This window comes from Eretmochelys imbricata, chromosome 10 (assembly GCF_965152235.1).
Source record: "Eretmochelys imbricata isolate rEreImb1 chromosome 10, rEreImb1.hap1, whole genome shotgun sequence".
NCBI lineage: Eukaryota > Metazoa > Chordata > Testudines > Cheloniidae > Eretmochelys > Eretmochelys imbricata.
Window position 1 is genome coordinate 70,014,023 of NC_135581.1, and position 26,127 is coordinate 70,040,149.

At 47.4% G+C, this 26,127-nt stretch overlaps 2 protein-coding genes across 5 annotated transcripts in view; one reads left to right on the forward strand and one right to left on the reverse strand.

Moving 5' to 3' along the window:
• The first annotated feature begins 50 nt into the window (after positions 1–50).
• Positions 51–25,853, forward strand: POLG (DNA polymerase gamma, catalytic subunit). 4 transcript variants are annotated; one of them, XM_077828997.1, is made up of 23 exons: positions 51–309; positions 1,117–1,771; positions 2,215–2,410; positions 3,670–3,837; positions 4,800–4,946; positions 5,490–5,569; positions 6,202–6,384; positions 6,979–7,130; positions 7,462–7,585; positions 8,655–8,879; positions 12,829–12,949; positions 14,148–14,225; positions 14,539–14,658; positions 15,300–15,460; positions 16,956–17,009; positions 17,417–17,534; positions 18,143–18,278; positions 18,436–18,682; positions 19,153–19,275; positions 19,997–20,165; positions 21,659–21,867; positions 23,616–23,776; positions 25,247–25,853. In XM_077828997.1, exons 2-23 carry the CDS (start codon positions 1,179–1,181, stop codon positions 25,309–25,311), a joined length of 3,630 nt encoding a protein of 1,209 aa, XP_077685123.1. In that variant the 5' UTR covers positions 51–309; positions 1,117–1,178; the 3' UTR covers positions 25,312–25,853. The 4 variants fall into 4 exon arrangements, with proteins under 4 accessions (XP_077685123.1, XP_077685124.1, XP_077685127.1 ...); XM_077828998.1 differs by having other exon boundaries at positions 51–244; XM_077828999.1 differs by having other exon boundaries at positions 118–134.
• The window catches only part of FANCI (FA complementation group I), a 32,405-nt gene continuing 31,954 nt past the window's right edge, over positions 25,677–26,127 (reverse strand). The window contains exon 37 of the mRNA XM_077829005.1: positions 25,677–25,812. Within this exon, the coding sequence (XP_077685131.1) occupies positions 25,747–25,812 (66 nt within the window). The 3' untranslated portion in view covers positions 25,677–25,746. The remainder of the gene's footprint in view (positions 25,813–26,127) is intronic.

Sequence of the window (26,127 nt, forward strand, 5' to 3'; positions counted from 1 at the left end):
CCTGGTCGCTGTGGATGATTCCATCCACGCCGAGGACAGGGGGAAGAGAGAGAGCCGGACACCCGGAAAGAGCGCCCGGCGGTGTGGGTTGGTCCATTCGGGCACCGCCCCCTGCTTGGCCAGGATCATCTGAGGTCGGTCGCAGCCTCGAGACCTGGCTCGCAACGCGGCCAGTGGCAACTGCCCCGCCGCTGCGCCACCCCTGCGGGCCGGGCCGAGCAGCCCCGAGCGGCGAAGCCAGCGGGTGGGGGGAGCCACCCCCGCAGGCTGAGAACTATGCGGGGTCCGGGGGAGGGTGGCTGAGACCCGGTGAGGGGAATGGGGGGGATGAGACCCAGAGGGAGGCGGTAAGGGGAATGGGGGGGGGAGAGGCTGAGACCCATAGGGGGGTTGAGACCCATTGGCGGGGTGAGGGGAATGCAGGGGATGAGACCCAGAGGGAGGCGGTGAGGGGAATGGGGGGGTGAGACCAATGGGGGAGTGAGGGGAATGGGGGGGTGAGACCAATGGGGGAATGGGGGGGATGAGACCCAGAGGGGGGGGATGAGGGGAATGGGGGGGGGATGAGACCCAGAGGGGGGGTGAGACCCATAGGGAGGCTGGGGGAGGGGGGAGGGGAATAGCAGGAGGCTGCGGGGGGGGGGGGGGGGTGAGGCTGAGACTATAGGGATTGGGGGGGAGACCCTGGGGGATGAAGGGAGTTCCCCTTTGCAGAAGGGGAGGCTGAGACATGTAAGGGCGGGTTTGAGGGGAAGCTGAGACCCGTTGTGGTTCTGGGAGAGGAGATTGGCAGAGAGATCCCTGCAGGGTAGTGAGGGTCCCATGGATGGTAGGGAAAAGCCAAAGGGGAGGAGCTTTGTGATGGGATACATGGGGTTTCATTGACCCATGGTAGGGTGGAGTGAGCTTCTGGAATGGGATAAGCCAGGTAGTTGCAGTATCACGTTATAGCCTTGTCTACACTGGAGGGTTTTTTCTTAAACTGCCCGTGCTGGTTCTGCTCCAGTGTCGCTCGTGGTGGCTCCAAGTGCTCAGGTTCTTTGGGAGGGAGAGGAGAGGGGAGCCTCAAATGAATTCTGCTAAATTTCAGTCCTTCTGTTGGGCTTCTCTTTGCAGACCTATCCCACCAAAAAGGGCAGACTCTTGCCCGTTCTCCATGTTACTAAAGTTTTTTGAAGATGACACATTTGCTCTGGAGGAAGTCAATAGCACATCTGTTTCCATCACTGAGAGCCAGGCAGCGGAGATGTGCCTCAGGTTCTTCTGCCAGTCGCCCGGTGCAAGAGGAGGTTATGCAAGATTCTGGTACCAGTCAACGGCGAATGAACCCACTAAACATCCAGATGCTGTCCAAGGTTCTTCACGAGCAGATTTTTCGGGGTGCTCAGGTGCAGTACTCAGATGCTGACATCAAGAGGAGTGTGGAACATCTGCAGAAGCATGACCTGTGGGGCAAAGAGACAGCCACGCTCCCTGATGTAGAGCTGCAGCTGCCCCGCATGTATGGGAGCGATCTTGATGAGCACTTCCGAATTCTGGCGCAGAAGCAGAGCCTTCCTTATTTGGAAACTGCTAATCAGCTGCTCCACTGTGAGGTGCCCCCCATGCCCTCACAGTGGGCTTGGGAAGTTGGTTGGACACAGTATGGACCCAATGGTGAGAGGAAGGCTGTAGACTTCCCTGAAGAACGAGCCTTGGTGTTTGATGTTGAAGTGTGCATGGCAGAAGGCCGTTGCCCAACACTGGCAGTGGCTGTTTCTCCAAGTGCCTGGTAAGATGTGATAACTGTAATATACAAGAGAAGCCACAATACTAACTGTTACCACAGTGGACATGGATGGAGGAGCAGCAGAGCTGAGCTTCTCCGTTGTGCTAAATACTTGGTTTGATAGGGAGTAAATGGTCCCATGGAGCTGTAGCTATTGGACATAGGCCAGTTCTAAAGCCTATGTGAAATTCCAGTTCGATTTAGTTAGTGAATTCAGTGCTGGTTTCACAGCCTTGGTGCATGAACAGGTAAAACTTGGGCAGCAGCTGTGCAAACTTCCCTACGCTGCTTCCTGCCAGTGTAGCTCAGCCCTGCTTGAAAAGTCAAATTCTGGGGCGGAAGAGGAATTTGGCTCATCCCTCCTTAGTCCTTCTACTAAGACTAGCAGATGGGAATCAGTCTTCACAATTTGAAGTAATCCAGAATATAATGTGGTTCCTTTCCAGGTACTCCTGGTGCAGTAAGCGGCTGCTAGAAGAACGCTATACCTGGTCCAGCCAACTGACTCTGGCTGACTTTATCCCACTAGAAACTGCTCTGAACTCAAGCTGTCTCACCAAACAGGACTGGACAGAGAGATTGGTGGTGGGTCACAATGTCGCCTTTGATCGAGCATACATTAAAGAACAATACTTGATCCAAGTAAGTACTTTCCTAATTTATGTCCATTTCATCCACCTGCTTTCTCCTTGGCTCTGTGCATGGGTTTGAGGAAAGCCACTTAGGACCTGATTTTCAAAATTGAGTGTATACAATAAATTAGTTAAATGTATAATTTATTTTACAAAGTTAATTTGCTAGGGCAGTTACTGCTAGTTACATTTAACCAGCCACTTGCATGTACGCTCACCTGATCTGCATCTGCAGTTGTAATTATGCACAAATTACGCATGCTTTTGTAAGTATAATTGCACTCACCTAATTTTGAAGGTCAGGTTTTGTGCCTTAGTTAACTGTAAGATAGGAATAACATCACTTCCACACCTCATGGGAGGGATTGTGAGCTTTGTTCCATTAAGGGTTGTGAATTGCTTTGAGATTCTCAACTGTAAAGTGTTACAGAGGCAGCAGTCTGCCTCTTGGTGCTTTTCAGTTTCCTTTTCCTGTGAGCCAAAGTATAAGACATTGTGCTTAGCATCAGGAAAGTCATGAAGACCAGAGCTGGCAGATGACATGGACTTCAGTAGTCCAAGATCTGCGACAAAAATAGCTTGTAAGTAGTGGAACGAAGCAAGACATTTTGGTAGCATCTTGGTTTACTGCCATAGTACAGGCCTGGATTCTTTCATTTCTGACCCGAGGAGCCTTTAGAACACAGAAGGAACAAGCACTCCCATTGCTGCCAGAGTTGTACAAGGGCTTGGATCTGTGTGATTGATTTCAGGGCAAGCTGTCCAATCTGGGTGTCAGATTTTGTCAGTTCAGCATGAAGAAGAGCAAGATGTTGAGTCTTAAAGTCAAGTTCCAGTTGATTGCCTGTGTGCACAGAACACTAGCAGCTCAGTCACTGGACTGCCTCCCCACCATCCACCTAGCTCCATTCTTGAGAAGCCTGAGTCCATGAATTGTGAAAAAGGCAGTGGCTCCTTGACTGCCTGTTCTCAAACCCAGCAGTTCTCAAACTGTGGGCCAGCCAGAGCTGAAGCCAAAGCCCCAGCGCCCAGGGCCAAAGCCCCAGCGCCCAGGGCCAAAGCTGAAGCCCAAAGGCTTCAACCCTGTGTGGCAGGGCTCAGGTTACGCCTGGGGCTGAAGCCCTTGGGCTTTGGTTTTGGCCCCCCACCCAGGGCGGTGGGGCTCAGGCTTTGGTCCCCTCCTCCTCAGGTTGTGTAGTAATTTTTGTTGTCAGAAGTGGGTCACAGTGAAAAGAACTTTGAGAACCCCTAACTTGCTGTGCATTTTAGGGCTCCCGAATGCGTTTCCTGGACACCATGAGCATGCACATGGCCATCTCAGGGCTGACGGGATTTCAGCGTAGCCTCTGGATGGCTGCTAAGCATGGCAAGAGGAAGGGATTGCAGCAGGTCAAACAGCACATGAAGAAAACGCGCAGCAAAACTGAAGGGCCTGCAGTGAGTAGGAGAATCATTGAGGAAATTTGTGCATCGCTAACTAGTGCTATAGAGCCTAACTCTTCACTTTGTTTTCTTCACTAACATAGAGCCTTCACTTTGTTTCCTTAGCATTTAAAAGCCTCCCCCTTCCTTCCCCTCCACAATGGACCTAGCTCTGGCCTTCCCAAAGGAATGGTTTAATGGATGGCTCCATTGCATTGTCTGAAGGAAAAGAGTCTGTAATAAATGTTTTATATTGTGCTGTTACTGGCCATCTCTGTAAACTCCAGTTGGGGTCTAAAAACTGAGCTAGGCTCTTTATTACATGTGATGATATAGGAGGTAGAAAGGGACTGCAGTCAGAACTCTGCTGGTGACCTAGTGCATAAGGCACAGTGGAGCCATCTTGCACTCCTGTAGCTTCAAAGGAGTAGGAAGTGGTTGGTGACAATAAAGCCAGTAGCTCTGACTTGCAAACACAGGAGGAGCAAGTCTGTGGAATAAGGGAGTGCCCTTTTACCTTGACAAAAACAATCTTGCTCCACTGATATATGTTCGGAATACTGCTGCAAAGATTATTGTCCTCGCCTGTCACTGTGACCATATTATCCCTCCATTGGATCCCCCTTCTCTATTGCCTTTGTGTCTTCTCCCATGCTACCCCTTATTGCTCAGAAGGAGCTACCTGTAAACATTTGCAAAGCTACCTCATTATCCTCCTCCAAATCCCCTTCCAAAACTCTCCTTTGCCATGATGCCTACAAAAACCTTAGATTATACAGAGACTATCTGTTGTGAGTTTGCACAGTGCCTAGCACTGTGAGATCCTGGTACATGACTAGGGTTCCTAGACACTATAGTAATACAAATAATAATTTATATATAGTCTGTTTTCTTATCATAACTGTACTTTAGATATATTATTTAGCTGCCAGTTCTTTTCCTGCCCTGAGCTGGCCTGCTGGCTTGTCTCTTTACAGATTGGCTCATGGGACTGGGTGAACATCAGCAGTATTAACAACCTTGCAGACGTGCATGACCTGTACGTTGGGGGTGAGCCGCTGGAGAAAGAGGCCCGTGAGCTGTTTGTCAAGGGGAGCATGAGTGACATCAGACAGAACTTCCAGGTAAGGGTGAGCAGCTTCTGGGAGAGGCCAGGGGAGGAGGAGCCAGGCCTGGGGGATTTCTTTAATTATAAAAACAAAACTCTCAGCAGGAATAACATTTGCTAGCAGCATGTTTTCCATTTCCTTGTAGTGGCTTTTGGATACATACAAAGCATCCCCAGGAAAGATGGAGCACTTTGTGCTCCTGTTAGTCTCCACAGGCAGCATCTCCATACTAATGATCAGGGCAGTTACAATTGGGTCCTTTTTCTTGCTAAGTTGGTGCACGTCTCTGTCTCCCAGCACATTGCCAATATGGCCATTGGTTGACTAAGATTTGCATGCCTCTGACCCAGACTACTGAGATTTCTTTCGCAGGGAGAGACCTGAGGGGAAGTTTGTGAGGAAGGGGTAGAAAACTGTGTTGTGGAGGTATTTAGTGTAACTGGATGACAGTCACAATGACACTAAGTTATTGCGCCCCTGGGCTCGACCAGTTCATTGCACTATGCTCTATACACACAGTCTAATCTTCCTACTTGTTGCCTGTTTCTGCCCCCAAAGGAACTGATGAAGTACTGTGCCCTTGATGTCCAAGCCACTCATGAAGTGTTCCAGAAGCAGCTGCCACTCTTCATGGAGAGGTGAGAAGGAGTTTGACCTCAGCCAATACAAAAATTAACTGTTGCAAGGAGCCATGAAAATCTGGCCACCGATACAGGGAATTTGGCACAGTTGCTGCAGTCTTATGCAGTCATGCTGAGGGCCTGAGTTTGATCCTCTTGGAGATGTGGGGTAAACTCATTTCCAGCTTGGCGATCAGCATCCAAGTTCTTTATGTTGTGGAAAGTTGCAATGGCAGATGGGTGCCAAAACTCTGGGGCTGCACAGAGCCCCATTGCGTGGGGACCCTGATCCCTCTCTCCTGGCTAGAAGGAATAAGCATCATAATTTCACACTCAGATAAAATGGGCAGCTCTTAATGAGAGGGATCCTGTAATGAAGCTCTCGTGGATGGGACTGAGGGATCTTGTTGGTGAAATCGACTTTCTTTGCTTGCCCTACATACAGATTCATATTAAGGCCTTCAGTAATTGCCGGTGTAGGAGGGCAAAAGCCATAGACAGTTCCAGGCAGTAGCGTGAGGTTGGGAAACTCCTAAGTGGAAATAGAGCTGAAGTTACAGATTTTGTATTTTTAGTTGTAGAATAGCCTAGTGCTTACAGGCCAAATGCCTTCTGGGTTGTGCTTAATACCATATGTATTTGTGCTGTAGATGCCCACATCCTGTGACCTTTGCAGGGATGCTGGAAATGGGCGTTTCTTACCTGCCTGTCAATCAGAACTGGGAGAGGTACTTGGATGAGACTCAGGACACCTATGAGGAGCTGCAGAAAGAGATGAAGAAATCCCTGATGAACCTGGCCAACGATGCCTGTCAGCTGCTTTATGAAGAGAGGTACCAGCTGGGTCAGCATCATGGCAGGGGGAAATGCAAAGGAGGAAAGGGCTTAGATCCTGGCACTTAGTGCAGGGAGAGAAAGCATTTTTCATTTTAAAACAGCAAAGGAATTTACTTAGCACTGATACGACAATAGTGTGTTTAGATGGCTAAGGAGACTGTTGATCACCAAATCTGTCCCCATATTCGTAAGGGCTGGCCCTCAATCCAATCCCTAGCAGACAAGTGTTCACAGCTCAGAAACTATCTTTAGAATTGGCACCAGCTTGTTAGCAGCCTCTGTAGAGGCTGAAGATTCAATGGAGACTGGATTTCTGAGTGTTCAGTCTGGGCGAGGCATGTTGACAAAGGGTAGTATGCGGGAAGCTGGCATTGCTGTGGTCCACTGCTTTTATTCTGTTCATAACTCTCAAGTTAATGCTTCATAGGGAAAATAGTCAAAAATTAGGTCTGTGTGTATCCCTCCTCGTCCCTGGTAAAGTAAACTGGAACCAGGTGTCAGAATTCAGGACGTCGGCAGAGTCTAGATCAGGCAGAATGTAGAAACGCAAAGCCAAAACAAGTTACATGTAATGTTGTTCTGCCATGCAGATATAAGGATGACCCGTGGCTATGGGACCTGGAGTGGGACCTACAGGAATTTAAGCAGAAGAAGAAGAAAACAGTAAGGAAGAAAAATGAAGATGTAAACAGCGAGCCAGCCAAAGTGGTGGAAAAACCGTCTGCCCTAGAGTGGCAGGAAGGTAGTGCTCTTGGTGCATGCACATGGTGGGGAGGTGAGGGTGGAAAACGGGTTTAATACCAGCTATCTCTAAGTTCTAATGAGGTTGCAGGAAAGACATGTAGCACAGAGTCTAAGCAGTGGCAAATCTGAACCATGGGAAAATCCAGCTGTCAAGTAGAGGCATAGTCAGTGTAACTTTCTAGAAAAGGAGGAACAGAAACAACTGAGCAAACATTGAATCATGTATTAGAGTGCGCTGTCGGAAAGGGCACTGTTTCTCATCATGCTGCATTCTCAAGTGGGTGTAGAGAGAACATCTCTTGCTGAGGTTACGTTTATTACAAAATCAGATCCTGGTCCCCCCAGTGAAGAGGAAGAGCTGAAAGTCCCTGAGAGATGGGCCTTCCTGGAGCGTCTGAAGGAGACTATCAGTTTGCTACCAAAGAGAACCCAGCACCTGCCAGGCCACCCGGGGTGAGTCATTCAGAAGGGATTTGCATAACTCACCACCTAATGGTGACTTCGGTGTGTAGATGGAAACATTTCCAGCTGCTATTACAAATCTGTGGATGTGTTATCTGAGCTCCTCTTCCTGCCCATGGGGCCAGGGTATTCCAGCTGTCCAGTCCTTTCTAAATGCCTTTGTTGTTGAGCATTAAATGTCTAACAGGTGGTAGAAGGGTAGATGAAGTGGAGAGCCTGGAAACTGAGTGGATGAAGTATGTACCTTTTGCTTCAGAGGCCAGGGTTACACTCTGGCTGTTGTGAGATTAGTGGGTCCCAGTTTAGCTTTCCGAAGACAGGAGATCATCTCTGGAAGCCGCCACTAAGAATTGGGCACATTTAAGTGTTCCGCTCAAAGTGGCCTGTGCTGAGCCAATGTGGAAATTTAAATTGCCTCCCACTTCTAGAGAAGATGGACCCTCCTGCATGTTGGAAGCATTGCAGCTACCCCACGGCCCTGCTATCTGGGGTTGAAGGTATACTCAACATATACATTGTTCTATGCCCAAAGAAAATCTGAAACTGCCTCTCAAGGCTGGCAGTTCTTGAGAATGGGTTCCTGAGCTGGAGCATGTGCTCTTCCCAGAAGAGGAAGAGAAATCCCCATACTCCCAAGATTTCTCATACTCCACTTCACCTTTGTCCCAAAGAGACAGAAAAAATATTCAAGCTTCTCCAGACAGATGGCAAAATCATTCCCCTGTCCCTTAGACATGCAGCACTTGGAAAGTGTGTGCTTGAACATGTAGGTAGGAGACAGCCACTTAATGTTTCCTTTTGATGGGAGAGTTCCACTCAGATGGTCTCGCATTTGTTGATGGTCCCATTGATCATTCACTGGATGTTGATCAACTAAGTGAGCCCGACAGATGTGCTGTCCTAGGCTAAAAGATGAAATAGGATGGACCACCTCGAAACATTAATAGTGAAGGGAATTTCTCATGTTGTCTTGTTAACCAGGAAGTAAATGGGGAGGAAACTTTGAACTGCTCTTGAAGCTTTTCTCCCCAACCTAATTGATACTGTCTTGGGTCTCTAGATGGTACCGTAAACTCTGCCCACGCCTGAATGATCCAGATTGGGTGCCAGGTCCCAGTCTCATGAGCCTTCAGATGAGAGTGACACCAAAGCTAATGAGACTAACCTGGGATGGTTTCCCACTGCATTACTCTGAGAAGCATGGCTGGGGCTATTTGGTGCCAGGGAGGAAGGACAATTTGCCAAAGGATCTCTCAGAGACAGAAGAGCCATCCTGCCCACACAGGTAGGAGAGTGAGAGAGATGGGATGCACTATCTAAGGAGATGTCAGCAGTAAAGCTACTGTATTCACCAAGCTGGAAGAGAGTCCCATGTTGCTAAGACTTCTGATCTTTAGTGGTTATTTGCTGAACAGGTTTGGGGAGTGAGGTTCTGGGAAGAAGGTCAGCAAATTAATCCAGAGCTCCAAAGTCTCAAACTGCTTGTCAATCAAACAGGGCAGTAACCTGAGGGCATTAAAGATGCATCTATTCCTCCCTGAACAGAAGCCTGTGCTTTTCTCCCTTCCTATTAGAGAAAAAAGAAAAAAGTGGAAAGAAAATGAAGTAAGAGTGGATACAGCTGTAGGTAGGAGGAAGGGCAGTGTAGATACAAGTCTAATAGGTTATACTGGTAGTAAAATAACCGTGCCTAATAGGGTACAGAATGTGAGTGAGGCTAAACAGCAAAAATTAAGATGTTTGTACACTAATGCAAGGAGCCTAGGTAACAAAATGGAGGAACTAGCGTTACTGGTGCAGGAAGTGAAACCAGATATTATAGGTATAACAGAGACCTGGTGGAATAGTAGTCATGACTGGGCTACAGGTATTGAAGGGTATGTGCTGTTTAGGAAAGACCGAAATAAAGGTAAAGGTGGTGGAGTAGCACTGTATATCAATGATGAGATAGAATGTAAAGAAATAAGAAGCGATGAAATGGATATGACTGAGTCTGTCTGGGCAAAAATTAAATTGGGGAAGAAAACTATTAGAGCCTCCCCTGGGATAGTGCTTGGGGTGTGCTATAGACCGCCGGGATCTAATTTGGATATGGATAGAGCCCTTTTTAATGTTTTTAATAAAGTAAATACTAATGGAAACTGTGTGATCATGGGAGACTTTAACTTCCCAGATATAGACTGGAGGACGAGTGCTAGTAATAATAATAGGGCTCAGATTTTCCTAGATGCGATAGCTGATGGATTCCTTCAGCAAGTAGTTGCCGAACCGACTAGAGGGGATGCTATTTTAGATTTGGTCTTGGTGAGTAATGAGGACCTCATAGAGGAAATGGTTGTAGGGGATAATCTTGGCTCAAGTGATCATGAGCTAATTCAGTTCAAACTGAATGGAAGGATTAACAAAAATAAATCTGCAACTAAGGTTTTTGATTTCAAAAGGGCTGACTTTCAAAAATTAAGGAAATTAGTTAGGGAAGTGGATTGGACTGAAGAATTTATGGGTTTAAAGGTAGAGGAGGCCTGGGATTATTTTAAATTAAAGCTGCAGAAGCTATCGGAAGCCTGCATCCCAAGAAAGGGGAAAAAATTCATAGGCAGGAGTTGTAGACCAAGCTGGATGAGCAAGCATCTTAGAGAGGTAATTAAGAAAAAGCAGAAAGCATATAGGGAGTGGAAGAAGGGAGGGATCAGTAAGGCAAGCTACCTTATTGAGGTCAGAATATGTAGGGATAAAGTGAGACAGGCTAAAAGTCAAGTAGAGTTGGACCTTGCAAAGGGAATTAAAACCAATAGTAAAAGGTTCTATAGTCATATAAATAGGAAGAAAACAAAGAAAGAAGAAGTGGGACCGCTAAAAACTGAGGATGGAGTGGAGGTCAAGGATAATCTAGGCATGGCCCAATATCTAAACAAATACTTTGCCTCAGTCTTTAATAAGACTAAAGAGGATCTTAGGGATAATGGTAGCATGATAAATGGGAATGAGGATATGGAGGTAGACATCACCATATCTGAGGTAGAAGCGAAACTCAAACAGCTTAATGGGACTAAATCGGGGGGCCCAGATAATCTTCATCCAAGAATATTAAAAGAATTGGCACAAGAAATTGCAAGCCCATTAGCAAGAATTTTTAATGAATCTGTAAACTCAGGGGTTGTACCGTATGATTGGAGGATTGCTAACATAGTTCCTATTTTTAAGAAAGGGAAAAAAAGTGATCCAAGTAATTATAGGCCTGTTAGTTTGACATCTGTAGTATGCAAGGTCTTGGAAAAAATTTTGAAGGAGAAGGTAGTTAAGGACATTGAAGTCAATGGTAAATGGGACAAAATACAACATGGTTTTACAAAAGGTAGATCGTGCCAAACCAACCTGATCTCCTTCTTTGAGAAAGTAACAGATTTTTTAGATAAAGGAAACGCAGTGGATCTAATTTACTTAGATTTTAGTAAGGCGTTTGATACGGTGCCACATGGGGAATTATTAGTTAAATTGGATAAGATGGGCATCAATAGGAATATTGAAAGGTGGATAGGGAATTGGTTAAAGGGGAGACTACAACGGGTCCTACTGAAAGGTGAACTGTCAAGTTGGAGGGAGGTTACCAGTGGAGTTCCTCAGGGATCGGTTTTGGGACCAATCTTATTTAATCTTTTTATTACTGACCTGGGCACAAAAAGTGGGAGTGTGCTACTAAAGTTTGCAGATGATACAAAGCTGGGAGGTATTGCTAATTTAGAGAAGGACAGGGATACCCTACAGGAGGATCTGGATGACCTTGTAAACTGGAGTAATAGGAATAGGATGAAATTTAATAGTGAGAAGTGTAAGGTCATGCATTTAGGGATTAATAACAAGAATTTTAGTTATAAGCTAGGGACGCATCAACTAGAAGTAACAGAGGAGGAAAAGGACCTTGGAGTATTGGTTGATCATAGGATGACTATGAGCTGCCAATGTGATATGGCTGTGAAAAAAGCTAATGTCGTCTTGGGATGCATCAGGAGAGGTATTTCCAGTAGGGATAAGGAGGTTTTAGTACCGTTATATAAGGCACTGGTGAGACCTCACCTGGAGTACTGTGTGCAGTTCTGGTCTCCCATGTTTAAGAAGGATGAATTCAAACTGGAACAGGTACAGAGAAGGGCTACTAGGATGATCCGAGGAATGGAAAACTTGTCTTATGAAAGGAGACTCAGGGAGCTTGGCTTGTTTAGCCTAACTAAAAGAAGGCTGAGGGGAGATATGATTGCTCTCTATAAATATATCAGAGGGATAAATACCAGAGAGGGAGAGGAATTATTTAAACTCAGTACCAATGTGGACACAAGAACAAATGGATATAAACTGGCCACTAGGAAATTTAGATTAGAAATTAGACGAAGGTTTCTAACCATCAGAGGAGTGAAGTTTTGGAATAGCCTTCCGAGGGAAGTAGTGGGGGCAAAAGATCTATCTTGCTTTAAGATTAAACTCGATAAGTTTATGGAGGAGATGGTATGATGGGATAACATGGTTTTGGTAATTAAATATTCATGGTAAATAGGCCCAATGGCCTGTGATGGGTTTTAGATGGGGTAAGATCCAAGTTACCTGGGAAAGAATTTTCTGGGAAAGAATTTTCTGTAGTATCTGGCTGATGAATCTTGCCCATATGCTCAGGGTTTAGCTGATCGCCATATTTGGGGTCGGGAAGGAATTTTCCTCCAGGGCAGATTGGAAGAGGCCCTGGAGGTTTTTCGCCTTCCTCTGTAGCATGGGGCACGGGTCACTTGCTGGAGGATTCTCTGCTCCTTGAGGTCTTTAAACTACAATTTGAGGACTTCAATAGCACAGATATAGGTGTGAGGTTTTTTTTTTTTTTTGTAGGAGTGGTGGGTGAAATTCTGTGGCCTGCGTTGTGCAGGAGGTCAGACTAGATGATCATAATGGTCCCTTCTGACCTAAATATCTATGAATCTATGAATCTATGAATGAAAAAACCTCGCTGGCTAAGCAGTGTTTGGCTGGGAATCTTGGCCTCTCCTTCTGAGGGATGCTGGGGGGTACGTTGCCCTTATTTTCATCTTTTTATCTGAACAGATGTCCTTGTGGAGCCTGGTAACTGTCCTAGGGTGCTGCTTGTGGCGGTAATAAATTCCACTTCAGATGCTCGATATGAAACCTGTCTCTGCTCCCAAAGACACAGGTTCCTGAGTACCATTCATCTCTCGTTTGCCTTCTCCCTCTAGGGTTATTGAGGATCTGTATAAGGAGCATTGTAAGGAGAGAGGGAATGAGCAGCCTGGCTCACTGAACACCTGCCTTGAAGAGGAGCTCATGTTAACAGACAACAGCACTATCTGGCAACAGGTAAAGCTGGGTTTGCTGGAACTGAGGGACGAAGGGAGTAGAGGCTCAGAAAACTTGTCCAAGGCACCTGTTCCCCCTGGAAAAGCGTGACGGATGTCCACCTGTTTGAGTGAGAAGAGAGGGCCCAACTGCCTTTGGCTCCTGCCCTGCAAATGAACCGGCACCTTCAAACAAACCAACTATCCCCCTGGGTTCCTCAATCATTTTCCCTGTGGCTGGCTTTCTCGATTAGCCTTGACTGATTCACACGGGGGTTGCTTTCAATGGTCATTTCCCTGAAAGGAATCTTGATTTTTATTATTTTTTCTAATATATGAACAGAACATTAAAAAATACCGAGTTCAGTTCAACTCCACTGAACCAACATCTGACCTCTTCACTCCCATAGTCCCTCTGGTTTTCAGCTACTAAAAGTCTGGCCAGGTGGTACCCTTCTCAGAGATTTGTTAATGCCAAATCTTAGCAGCCTGTGACTTGGAGCAACTGAGAAGTCATTTCAGAGAGGGTTGAGGGAAAGAAGGGAGGGTCTGAAGTAGTGAGAAGCAAGAGAATTTCTTGTAGCCTGGAACAGAGAATCCCATTTTGGAGCCCAGAGGCCCTCTTCTCACAGACATTCACTAAACCCCCATCCTGTTCTGCACAGCTGCTTTCTTGCTGGTTAAACACTTTTTTGTGCTTATATCCAATTAAAGTGATGTAAGAAAGGGGACTGGCCGGCTTGGATGGGAATGGGGTAGAGAGCCTCTTTCATCCCTGCTGCTGATTCAAATCCAGCACAGTGATAAGTGACAGAGTTCTTGTCCTCTGATGGCTCTTCAGCAGCCTGTGTGAAAAGAACTGGCCTCCTTGCTGAGAGTCTCGGCAGAGAGGCCAGAGACTAATAGCTATGGAGCCTGAATTCCCCATTTGCCCCAGGGTGGTCTCTCCAGGTCATTACTGCACATTATTGCCCTGCTGCTTCCTAGTCTGTACCTGTTTCAAGGATAAACAGACGCCTAAAGTCTTCTTAGATATCAAGCTGACACCTTTCACCAACACACAACTCACTTTAAAAATGAGGAAGCTGGAGAGCTGTGGGCGCAACAATGGTGCTGGAGAACAGCAGCCCCATACTATAAGAGGTTCCTGGAAGAGCTGTCTAGGAAGCCAAAGAACATACTAAGAAGCTCTCTGATCCTTCTGTCCCCTTTGTTTCCAGGTGGAGGTGCTGAGCCAGTTGGAGATGGATACTGATCTGGAAGCTGAATCAGACAGAACAGCTAAAGGGCCCAGACAGGTAAGTGGAACGTGGGAGTGTGTCAGCTAACTGGGATTCACTGAACAGGTGCTTCTCCAAGCAGAACAAGAGGACCCAAGCTCCTGCATGGCTGACGAGGAGCAGTTCCCTCCATAGCAAGGTCCCTTTAGGATGCTGCTCTCAGGAGTCCAATGGATGTCTCCATTGTAGTGTGTGAGGAGTCAGGCTTTTATTTCCCGGTGCTTGTGTAGTTGAGTTGGCACTATCATTAACTAGGTGCTTCCCCCACCCCTGAGGCTTTTCCTTCTTCTGGCTCTAAGTTTAGCAAGTGTCTCATGCTGGATGGTTTCAGGGAGAGACTGCTTACCTGGAACTGGAGTGTGCGGAGAGCCAGCCTATATATCACCATGGCAATGGCCCTTACAATGATATCAACATCCCTGGCTGCTGGTTCTTCAGGCTGCCTCATAAGGTGAGTGGAGTCCATAGAATGCTTCTTGTTTGTTGCTGAGCCCTCCGTGGAGTGCAGGGCATGGCGTTTGAGACCCATGGCTGGCCCCAAAGGGGGAGCGAGTGACATATCTGGAGACCATTCCCCCTGCACTGACCCAGCTATGCTCTTGCTGTCCTCACTGGGGTGTACTGAACAGTTCCCCACTGAAATGCACATCAAGTACATACCTCGGGTTTCAGATGAGACTGTACTCAGCCTCCCTAAAGCCCTTTACTGGCCTAACTGGACCAAGTCCCAGCTCCTCACTTTCTCCTTCAAGGCTTTGCACGGTCTCTTCTTCTTCATCCTCTCTGCTCTCCTCTCCCCTCCTCCCTCTATGGCTCCTCACTTTCCCTCCTCCCACTCATGATTGTGTACCTTCAGCTGGATTAGCCTCCCAGTTCCTGTCTGCTGAATGGACTTGCGCTCCTTCTTCAGCCTCCACTTCTTTGATGTAGCCACCTGCCCTGATCAGCAGCTCATGGCAGGGCTGGTGTTAAGGACGTACTTGTACAGATGTGGAATGGGGCAGGGAAGTGACCAGGGCTTCATTTCTAGTTAATAATAATAACTGCCCAATACACAGAGCCAAGCCAACTTCCTTTCTTTTGCTGTTAAAGGATGGGAATGACAACAATGTTGGAAGCCCTTTTGCCAAGGATTTTTTGCCCAGGATGGAGGATGGCACCCTACGGGCCGGCACTGGGGGCACTGATGGGACGAGGGCCCTTGAAATTAACAAAATGATCTCGTTCTGGAGGAACGCTCACAAGCGAATCAGGTGAGATAGACACTAATTCCTCTCCTCCCCCAGTTAAACTGCGAAGTCCCCACCTATGGGGGATCTGCTGCGGAGTGACCAATGATAGTGGGATTTGCACAGGAACTGTGGCGTAGTGCACCTCTGTACGCTGAGGCATTGGAGGAGCATTAGAGCTGATAAGGGAAAGAGCCCTGAAGGCCTCTAAAGAGGCTGATCCATGGCACAAACTTTGCATGCCTAAGAAAAAAAGGGATTAGGCAAAGAGCCCAAATGAAACTCTAATGGGTGAGACCAGGAAGGGAGCTTAAACAATGAGCAAGCAGACAGGGTCAAGAATCCTAGTGCTGTGGATCTGGGGCTGGAGGGGCAAGTGTCTTCAACTCCCAAGGAATGCAGTGGCAGTTCAACAGGTGCTCCTATGGGTAAGGGTGAGGGGAATGTCAAGGCCCAGCTATATCTAATATGGACAAACTCTCCACTAGGATTCCTAGGGACTGGGGTGGAAGGATTAGACATTTAGTGCTGCAGAAGGACTGTAGATTTGTAATAGTCTGAGAGTACATTTGCCCCCACTGTTAGCACTTCCTGGAGTCAGGCAGGTAAATGCACACATTGGGGGGTCTGGTAGATTTGCTACTAACTCCTCGTAGCAGAGTACAGTAACTTCAAAATTGTAACATGCCCCTTGACCACTGCTGTTTTTTGGACAGGGCGCTCCTCCCACGTTAAATATCACTGTCTGTTTCCTTACAGTTTGCTGTGTGGGGTTGTATCTGCCTGACCACATTACAGGGGGCTAATCTGAACTGTGGTACTGGAGATGCAGGATCTGAGGGAGGAAAGCAGGTCCGAGGGATGAAGCCCCATCTCTTATCACAGCCTCAATGTCCTATCCTGTGAATGAATGATTTTGCCCCATGGTCTGGATTAAGCTGAAGTTTTCATCCCTCCGTTTAAAGCATTTTTTCCATGTAGCATTCAGTTAGAGGTGGGAAAACAGCAAATGTCTGAGTGGCTCCTGATCACTCTGCCTATTGGTGGCACCTTTTTACTCCTCCATAGTGAGCAGCAGCCATTGTTAATGGGAATGGGTACTAACTGGGCTGTAGGAGTGTGGGCAGTGCCAGAATGTGCTGCTTCAACCCAAGCAAGAGGACAGATCTCCCACAAACTAAATCTTTTGGCAGTCAAAAGTACCCAAAACCTGCTTAACTGATCATTAAAATTGCCTTGCCCTTGGCACATGCTGGCATGGCAAGGGCTAGAAGCACCGTGGAGACAGTATGCTCAGCTCTAGTGTGTGGGCCTTGAGCAGCTGAAGGAAAGAACCTGAGAAAAGGGGATGCAAACTTGGGAGTGGGGGAGAGAGACTGGGTTCCCCAAATAGAATTGAAGATCCAGGGTGAGATCTTCCCTTCAGGGGTTTTCCTGGCTCAGCTGCTGCTGTTCATGGCCTTTCTCTTCACAGTCTGTCTCACTGGGGCCCTGGCCTCATGTGTTCTTGTTTCGACAGCTCCCAAATGGTTGTGTGGCTGAAGAAAGGGGAGCTGCCTCGATCAGTAACTAGGTATGTGAGGAAATGCCATACAGGTCAGTGGCCTCTGTTCAGTTAAATCTGACCTTTGACTACTGGACCTTTCTTTTTCTGAGGCTATGGGAACCTGAATCCTTAAGGGGGTCAGAATTGGGGCAGTACAAGGGGAATAGTCTCTTTCCTAGTTCCCCTACTTCCTCCCATCAGTCTCAACTCTCTGGCCTGTGTTGACCCTGGAACTAGTTCAGCAATCAGACTCCAAGATGGGATTATAAAAGGACTTTAGAAATGCAGTCCCATGTGATGGATCTTTCTTGGCTACAGCCACTGGGAAGTCCCTTTCAGTTACTGATTCTCAGTGTGGGAAAAGCCAGAGCCAGGCCTTCTTCATTCCTACTGCTCTCCAGTGGGCAGGCAGTGACACTCCGCTTCTATTCCAGACATCCGGACTATGACGAGGAGAGTAATTATGGAGCCATCCTGCCGCAGGTGATAACAGCAGGGACCATCACTCGTCGGGCTGTGGAACCCACCTGGCTGACTGCCAGCAATGCCCGGGTACAGAACTAGCTCTTTTTGTGTTCTGGAGAGGGATTATTTGTGGAGCACAGTGGTGTGGGATTTCTCCTGCCATACAGGGCAGGATATCTCAAGCTAGCGACAATTGTCCTGGATTAGAAATCAGACTTGGGGGAGTTGGGGTATGTCTTGGGTTGGGTGTGAACTTTGTAGATCTCAGAGGCTGGTTCTATAATTCTTTGCCCTCTTGCCTCGCTGACATGAGTTGGCCTAGTAACCTAGGGCTGATGAGATCCAGAAGCTCAAGGGCTGAGAACAAGACCTCAATGAAAAGGGAGTTAGAATCAGTGGAGACCTTCTAGACTCTATCTGGGATGCAGAGGCCCTTACAAAGGAATGCGGGTAAGAGTGGAGCAAGGCAGTAGCTGGTCTCCTTGCCTGGATTCCCCTTGTCAGGAGTGTCTCTGGCTGACATTTCTGTACTGGAAGAGCTGTGTGCTGTTAACACCACATGATACGATCTTCCAGGAAAGCAGGATGCAGAGACCAGACAGCCACTGGAGAAAAGTTGTGTTTAGCCTGGCAATGGTATGGGGAAGGGAGGTGTAGGAGGACATGCTCAAAGTGGCATCAATCTATGTCCGCAGGCTGACCGGGTAGGCAGCGAGCTTAAAGCCATGGTCCAGGTCCCTCCGGGCTACTACCTTGTTGGAGCAGATGTGGATTCCCAGGAGCTCTGGATAGCTGCTGTCCTCGGGGAGGCTCATTTTGCTGGCATGCATGGTGAGAGGTTCAGCTGGAGCAGCACCGCCCTGCGATCATGTGACATGGACTGCAGTTAAGATGCTGGGCCAGGATGTAGCATTGCCATGGTGATGCTGTGAGGTCTGACTCAGACCCCTTTGCTGTCTGCATTAACCTCCTCTCTCCTGCACCCCAGGCTGTACTGCATTTGGCTGGATGACTCTGCAGGGGAAGAAGAGCAACGCCACAGACCTGCACAGCAAGACGGCCTCTACAGTGGGGATTAGCCGGGAGCATGCCAAAGTCTTCAACTACGGGCGCATCTATGGGGCAGGCCAGCCCTTCGCAGAGCGCCTACTTATGCAGTTTAACCACCGGCTGACGCAGCAGCAGGCAGCTGAGAAGGCTCGGCAGATGTATGCAGTCACCAAGGGGATCCGGCGGTGAGTGCTGCCTTGTGGTTTAACTTAGCAAAGCTTTGATGTAGAAAGCTGTGGGGAGTGTGATCTGTCAGTGGCATTGTTGTGTCCACTGTTGAAGGAGTTGGCCAGAAACTTGCCATGCTGTTAGCTCAGTCTGTCTCCAGCTGGGTCATTCCTCCTGGGATCTGGACCAGAAGAGTCCTTTGGTAGGTTGGCTGCCCCTATGGAGCTGCCTGAGATGAAACTGTCTGTCTCTGACATAGACAAATCCCTCGTAATTAGGTGAAGGTAGAGCACATTGCAGGCTGCTCGGCTCTCTTAGAGTCCTGGCCTAAGTGTCCTGAATCTGGAGCTCATGCTTTTTGCCAATCAAGAGTTAATTAATTTGAAGCCTCTGAGCTGGCTTGCTCAGTTCTATAACCATGAATCTTGTTCCTGAAACTCCAGGATATCTCAGATGCCGTTTATCCCTACTGGTTCCTATTTTCCAGGTATCACCTTTCTGAGGAAGGGGAGTGGCTAGTGAGAGAGCTGGGCTTACCAGTGGAGAGGGCAGAGGACAGTTCTGTGTCTTGGCAGGACGTGCGAAGGATACGGAGAGAAACCACGAAGAGGTGAGGGAGCAAAGCTCGATCTCCGTTTGTGTGAAAGGGAGTGGGGGTGGGAAATGGGATGCGCAAGCCCTCGGATGTGTGCTGTGCCAGTAACAAGGGGAAAGGAGAGCTGGTATACACAGGAGTCCTATGTCCAGAAAGAGGATGCTGGTGAAAGAGGCAAGTCAACAGCAAAGGCGGGAAACCATTTTCATCAGTAATGTCTAGAGAATCGGGCAAGTCAGTAGCTCCCTCAATCAAATGAAATTGGAGGCCAAGGGCAATTTTAGCTTTTGTGTAAGGAAAGAGACAGCCATGAAATAGTCAGGCTTTGGTCAGATTTCCCCACCAGCCTCCGCCAATGCACTTTAAGCCTAATCTGCAACATTCCCTGCTATTGCAATCCTGATCTTTCCTCCTCCCGTCTGTCCCCACAACTCAGCAATGCACCTTGTCCTGACCTGCAGCATCCCTGGTTTTCCAGCTCAGAACTTCCATGTAGCTCTGCTGACACGTTTCTTCCACAGAATCTCCTGCTCCTTTAGTTAGGGGCTTCCCTTCCTGCCAGTCGGCTGATGTGTCATAACCCTAAGTCTGCAGAAGTGAAAAGCTAGTGCAGCTGAGCCCCTTATTATCCATAGTGACTTTCATGACAGCTCTGACCCCAATGCCTCTGCAGAGACTGTTCTGTGACAGGATCCTGGGGGAAGATGTAGTGACACTTCTATTCCCCACACCGCAGGTCGCACAGGAAAAAGTGGGATGTGGTATGCCAGCGTGTGTGGGCTGGAGGGACTGAGTCAGAAATGTTCAACAAGCTGGAAAGCATTGCAATGTCTGCCTCACCGAGAACCCCTGTGCTGGGCTGCTGCATCAGCAGAGCCCTGGAGCCACCTGCGGTCAAGGGTGAGGTAAGAGCAAACCCTAGCCTGACCCCCAGCTCTGACTTGGCCCTGCAGAACTCTTGCTTTCGGTGATTGTCAGTTTGAATGAGATGGCCTTGGCACTCCCAGCTAGCCACACTCCATGTTGCCGTGCTGGGAACTGGAGTCCGGACAGGCTAACTTTGTAGGAGTAAGTCACTGCATCCTGCTCTATTCTGTTCAAAGTACGAGTGGCCATGGGACTGCTGGCTGGTTACCAATACTGCCCTGGATTGGGAACAGTTTGGATCATCCTGTGGAACCACAAGTTTATTGGTGCTCAACCCGTATACGTTTTGGTGCTGCTGTAGTTCTCAGTAGCGCTGCCCTGGGGCAGACAGTGATGCACAGCAGCTTTGCTTGAAAGTTTTGTGCTACAGCAAAGAAAACATTTAACTTTTAGGACACACACACGCACCACTCCCCACTCCGCGTACTCAGCATATGCTCTTGAATCAATTGTCAGAAGCTGAGTTACAGACTGAATCAAAGCTAGGTTCTTACGGTGCCTGTCATACCCCAGGTGTCTCTGCAGCTATGGGGTAGACAAGGGGGTCTAACCTGCCTTCACTTGCACCACTGATGTCAAGGAAGTCACACAGGTGTGTAGGCAGAATTGGGCCCTAGTAATTTAGGGCCTCTGTAGTCAAATGCAACAGCGGCAGTTCACAGAGTCTGCAACATTGCAGCCACTTCCCTTGCGGGAAGGAATATGATCAAGACAATGGGATTAGCCCCAGTGCTTTCTAGAAACGGCCACAGGCATTTTCATTTCCCCCCAGAACAGCCTGTAAAGGGGTAGGTTTAAGTCTCATGTGAAGGATGGCATCTTCAAAAGTGCGACGTGCACCCAGTCCTGGTGAAACAACTAAACCCCAGGGCCTCGTGAGTGGGAGTAGTGCCTGCTGAACCCATTGACACCATAGAGGCCTGTGAGAATGTGTCATATCCTCAGGAATAAGAGAGAACATAACAGGAGTTCAGCATACTCACCAGCAAGTAGATAGCTGCAGTAACTAGTTGTAAATGGCTCCTTCAGGGGTGAGGCTGCTTGCTTCTGCTAGATTTAAAAGGTCAATGCCCCCACGAAAAGCATGCTGGGAACATGCTCCTATAAAAGGGTAATTGTATAATGAGGGTTGGTTAGTGTCTAGGAAATAACAAAAGTTGTTGCTGTTGTATCCTATCATTCTATTACAGTGCCCTTCTGTAATTATGTTCAACTGGTATATAGATATCTTGCACAGATTCTGCCAGCAAAGTTCTGTTTCTCTCCAGTGGGTGTGCTTGGGGTTTTGGGTTTGGTTTTTTAATGGGATTTGTATAGTCAAACGCTGCCCCAGCAACACAACCCTTTCAGTCTTGTTATCACCAACTGTTCCTATCGTGTGACCCCACGAGAACAGACTTCCCCAGGGAATGTGCCTGCTCTAGGAATCTGTTCTGGAACCCTTCTAGCTTCTGGTTTGTGTTTCCTCCAGTTTGTAACCAGCAGAGTGAATTGGGTGGTGCAGAGCTCAGCTGTAGATTACTTGCACCTAATGCTGGTGTCCATGAAATGGCTCTTTGAAGAATTCAACATTGATGGGCGCTTTTGCATCAGCATTCATGATGAGGTGCGCTACCTGGTCCAGGGTGAAGATCGCTACCGGGCAGCCCTAGCTCTGCAGATCACCAATCTCCTAACACGGTAAAGTCTCTAAAAAACTCAGCAGCATTCCAACCATGCTGTTTCATAGGGGCAAAACTGCAGGGACAGAATAGGCGGAAAGTGTTAGTATGGTAGGAAAGTTAAGAGATGTTTTGTCCTTAGTGAATGTGGAGTTGGCCGAAAGAGTCAAGTTAGCAGCACCAGAGACTGAGTTCCTTTTCATTCACCACCCAGGCTAACACAGGCAATTACAGATAAAGCTTCCCCCTTCTTGTGGGCCTCACTCCTGATCTAAACAGAGATCTATAAAGTGCATCCGATGAAGTGAGCTGTAGCTCACGAAAGCTTATGCTCAAATAAATTGGTTAGTCTCTAAGGTGCCACAAGTCCTCCTTTTCTTTTTGCGAATACAGACTAACATGGCTGCTACTCTGAAACCTGTTATAAAGTGAGAGGGGCAATCAGGCTCTGTAGCAGTCAGTCCTTAACCACTCTGCTAACAGAGGCAAATTGGGGTACGAAAGTTTTTGATGTGAATACCCCCCCCACACACACACCCCAATTTCACACAGGCCCAACAGCCCTTGGGTGGGAATTGAACTAGAACCTAATTTAAGTTCCAAATCTTGAAGGCTTGTGTGTGTCAAAAAATCTTCCCTTATATAACTGAATGCAGAGCAGTTCAGCTTCATGGCTCTCCTAGCAGGAGCAGGAATGTATGTCAGTACCTGCAACACTGCTGTGCCGGAAAAGGCTCCTATGCTGCTCCTGGCACGTGTGCACGTTAAAGCCCTGTACTGCCACAGCAGAATGACTCCTTCCTGGTGCCTGGGTCCTGCTACTAGTAGCTTTCCATTATGTGGCTGCACCGTGGTCACAGCAGTGAGGCAGCTCTAGTGATTCAAACCCACATGGTTTTTAATTTGTAGTTTCAAAATTAGTTTTGAGATAACTTTACATGAGTCCCCTTATCAGCACATCCCAGCACTGTTACAGTGAAATAGACTAAAGCAGAGCTGCTTGCTCTTGCATCTAGTTAAGTATGCCAGTAAACAAAGCATCTCTGTGCCCATGTGGTGCTCATGCCTTGGCAGCAGTGGACTTCACACTGGGAAAATTTCACACACACGCACACACTCTCTCTCTCTCTCGGAGGATTAACCGGAGTTAAGTGTCTGGGTTCTTCCTTTCTTAGAAGGGAAACTGAACATACCTTGGCTCTCTTCCTCCCACCTCCTCTTCAGCAATACCAAAATCCTGTTACTGTGTAGTTATAAAGCACTTTACATCTTCAAAGTGCTGTGCAAATAGGATGCAAAATAATCTTTAACAACCCACTAATGTTCTTTGAAGCTATTATTACTGCAGGCAGGACTAGGCTTGATTAAGCAGAAGTTCTCCTCCCTCTGTTAGAGGGTACCAAGCTTGTTAACTGAAGTCAAGGTCCTTGCTACCTTTTAAAGCCTGATAGAACCAGCTCTACAGACACTGGGAGTGTCAGCACTGAAGGAAAGCTCTTGGCAAACCAGCTGTACCACCCAGCAATTGCCTTGTGGTGGTTGCTAGTAGAATAAGCCTGCCTTGATGAGTCTCCCACCTGCCAGGGCAATCTGAGGATCTCAAAGTAGTGGTGGATATAGTGAAGAGCTGTGACAAAGCACTAATTGGCCCACTTGCAGGTCTGAGGGTAGCTCCTGCAACAGAGCTCGAATCAGCTGCCCACCACGAGAAGGGAAAGACTCTCCTAAGGATTAAGTATTTACATGCAGTGACTCTTACTCTTCCAGGTGCATGTTTGCCTACAAGCTAGGCCTACAGGATCTGCCTCAGTCAGTGGCTTTTTTCAGCGCTGTGGATATTGACCTGTGTTTAAGGAAGGAGGTGACCATGGATTGTGTAACTCCATCAAATCCAAGTGGTCTGGAGAGGAGATATGGCATCCCACTAGGTAAGTATCATCTCACACAAGCTAGGCATGAGAAGCAGATTATAGCTTATTGAAGCATGAACAGCTAATCTCCCATATGTAAGTAGCAGCACTTGCTTCTAAATGCTGTCACAGAGCTGTGTTCAGCTAGGAGCTTTGGTTGAGCATTGCTCTGTCACAGTCACCTGATAGGTACAAACTACTTACTGTAAAAACAAAGCACAGATTCCCATAAGGCAGTTGCCTGGCTCTGTACAAAGACCATGCACGCTGAAAATGACCACATATTTGCTTGTACCATCTCAGCACCAAGGCCAGCCTGCATTTCCAATCCAATGGCACGATGTGGAATTCCCAGCTAAAGCCTGTTCTGTGTATAAATTCTGGGGCAAGTCCTAGAGGACTGCCACTTCCCTGCTGGGTGATGGGTTTGCAGTAACATTGTGCAAACTCCTCTCGCTTGCTGTCCCTTTGTCACCCCTACACATATGTCCACATTGGAGCTGGAGATGTAGATTCTAGGTTGAGTAGACATACCCATGCTATCTCTGATCAAGCTAGCATGCTAGAAATGGAGCCACAGCACCATAAGAGGCTAGCCAATCAAGTACATACCTTCGGTCTCATGACTATATTCAGTGTGACTAGCCCATCCTGCTACCTGCACCCTCTTTCTATTTTTAGTGCTCTAGCTTGTGAGCTAGTGGGGGTGGGGTATGTACACTTGACCTGAAAATTACACCTCCAGCTCCAGTGTAAATACCTCTTAAGACTCTAGTGCTTTCGTCTCTCTCCCATTGACTGTTCTTAGCACAGCACAGCCTTGTTGAGAAAGCTGCAGACAATTCAAGCTGAAGTCATACTAGTACCCACCAATTCAGGATAAAGTGATAATTACTCATCACTTGACAAATATCTTAATTGATGCAAATAACTTAAGTAGCAGCTATTTAAATACCTCCTGAAATGTGAGACTGTTCTTTCAAGAACCAACTGCCTAACTCTAGAAGCATAGATGAGTAGGCAATTAGAAAAGTGAATGGTTCAATGCATTGCTTTTAAATAAGCCACGCAATACCTCTTTAAACAACCTTTATTAGTAAAGCTTAAGCCAAAGTGCATTTTAGGAAAGGCGCAACAAGTGAACAAGTCCTAGTGGTAGGAACCTCTGACTTCTCTCCAGGACCATGGACCAAAGCAGCCAAGTGTATTACAGCTAAAGTCAGCAGAAACAAGAGAACACTATAGTCCAACCACAGGAATATTAATAAACTGCTCCTTTTTTTCACTGTACCACCATAGGTGGCTTCTCTATTCCTATCTTTACATCCTACAGCTGCAGTGATCTTGTATTCACAGAGGGAGCATTGGCCTTTAAAGCAACAAAACAGTGGAAAACATGGTGTTGGCAGGGGTCTCTCACTTTTATGCTGTGGGCTTTCAGAAAGTGCCCAAGTGGAAATAATTTAACAGCTTACAACTGTCTTTCAGGTGAAGCTCTGGATATATATCAGCTTATTGAAATAACCAAAGGCTCACTGGAGAAAAGAAAATAGAGCTGGAGACAACCAGACTGTAAGACTCTCAAACAATTAACTTATTGGCAGGGAGTGCCAATGCTTGTGGTCCTTGCAAGGACAGGGCTCCTGGTAGTAAACCAGCCCAATTGACAAATCTTTGTCTTGCTCTAAGAAGAAGGGACTTGGCTGAGGGAGAGGACTCCATTGAAGCAGCACATTCTAATGGCAAAGGCAGCTCCCAGAACAGTGTCCAAACAGCCTACCCAAAGCTGAACTTTTAGCTATAAAATACAAGGTCTTGCACAGATTGTGCATCATTGGGCCAGCATAGCTCAGGCAGCCGAGGGAGAGTACTTGTTTTCCATTGCCAGAACAATTTCTTTATAGGTACAGTTGTCCAGGGAATTGCTGACAGTCTGTAACAGAAAAGCTGTGCTGGGTGAGTGTTACTCTGACAAGAAGGCAGGAGCTCTATTTTTTTCGTCGTCTTTTCTTTTTGGGTTCCTGGCTCTCAGCTGGCTGTTCTGCTGCAACAGTCTGGGGGGGGGGATATCAATAAAAGCATGAGTTATGCTACTGAAAAACAGGGTTTTGTGGTTCTAACTTAAGTTTATCTACTTCAAGAAACCACTCACACAGAATGAGAACTAGCTCTGTTCTTTCCACATCATGGCCAGTGTTCCTCACACAGATACTGCTAGAAGCCCCATTAATGCACGCTTGTTTTATCTGGAAATCAGACTGAGTATAAGCCCTGAGGCAGGAGCCTCCTTATTTTGTTTGTAGTGTCTACCCTAAAAGGGCCCTGACCACTGTTGTGTTACAGTAGATCCCTAAGGGAACAAACCGCTT

Coding starts and splice junctions, on each gene's coding strand:
- POLG (XM_077828997.1), top strand. CDS start 1,179: ATGACACATTTGCTCTGGAGGAAGTCAATAGCACATCTGTTTCCATCA. Junction 17,535..18,142: donor TGACTGCCAGCAATGCCCGG/GTACAGAACTAG, acceptor CTATGTCCGCAG/GCTGACCGGGTAGGCAGCGA. Junction 23,777..25,246: donor GAGATATGGCATCCCACTAG/GTAAGTATCATC, acceptor ACTGTCTTTCAG/GTGAAGCTCTGGATATATAT.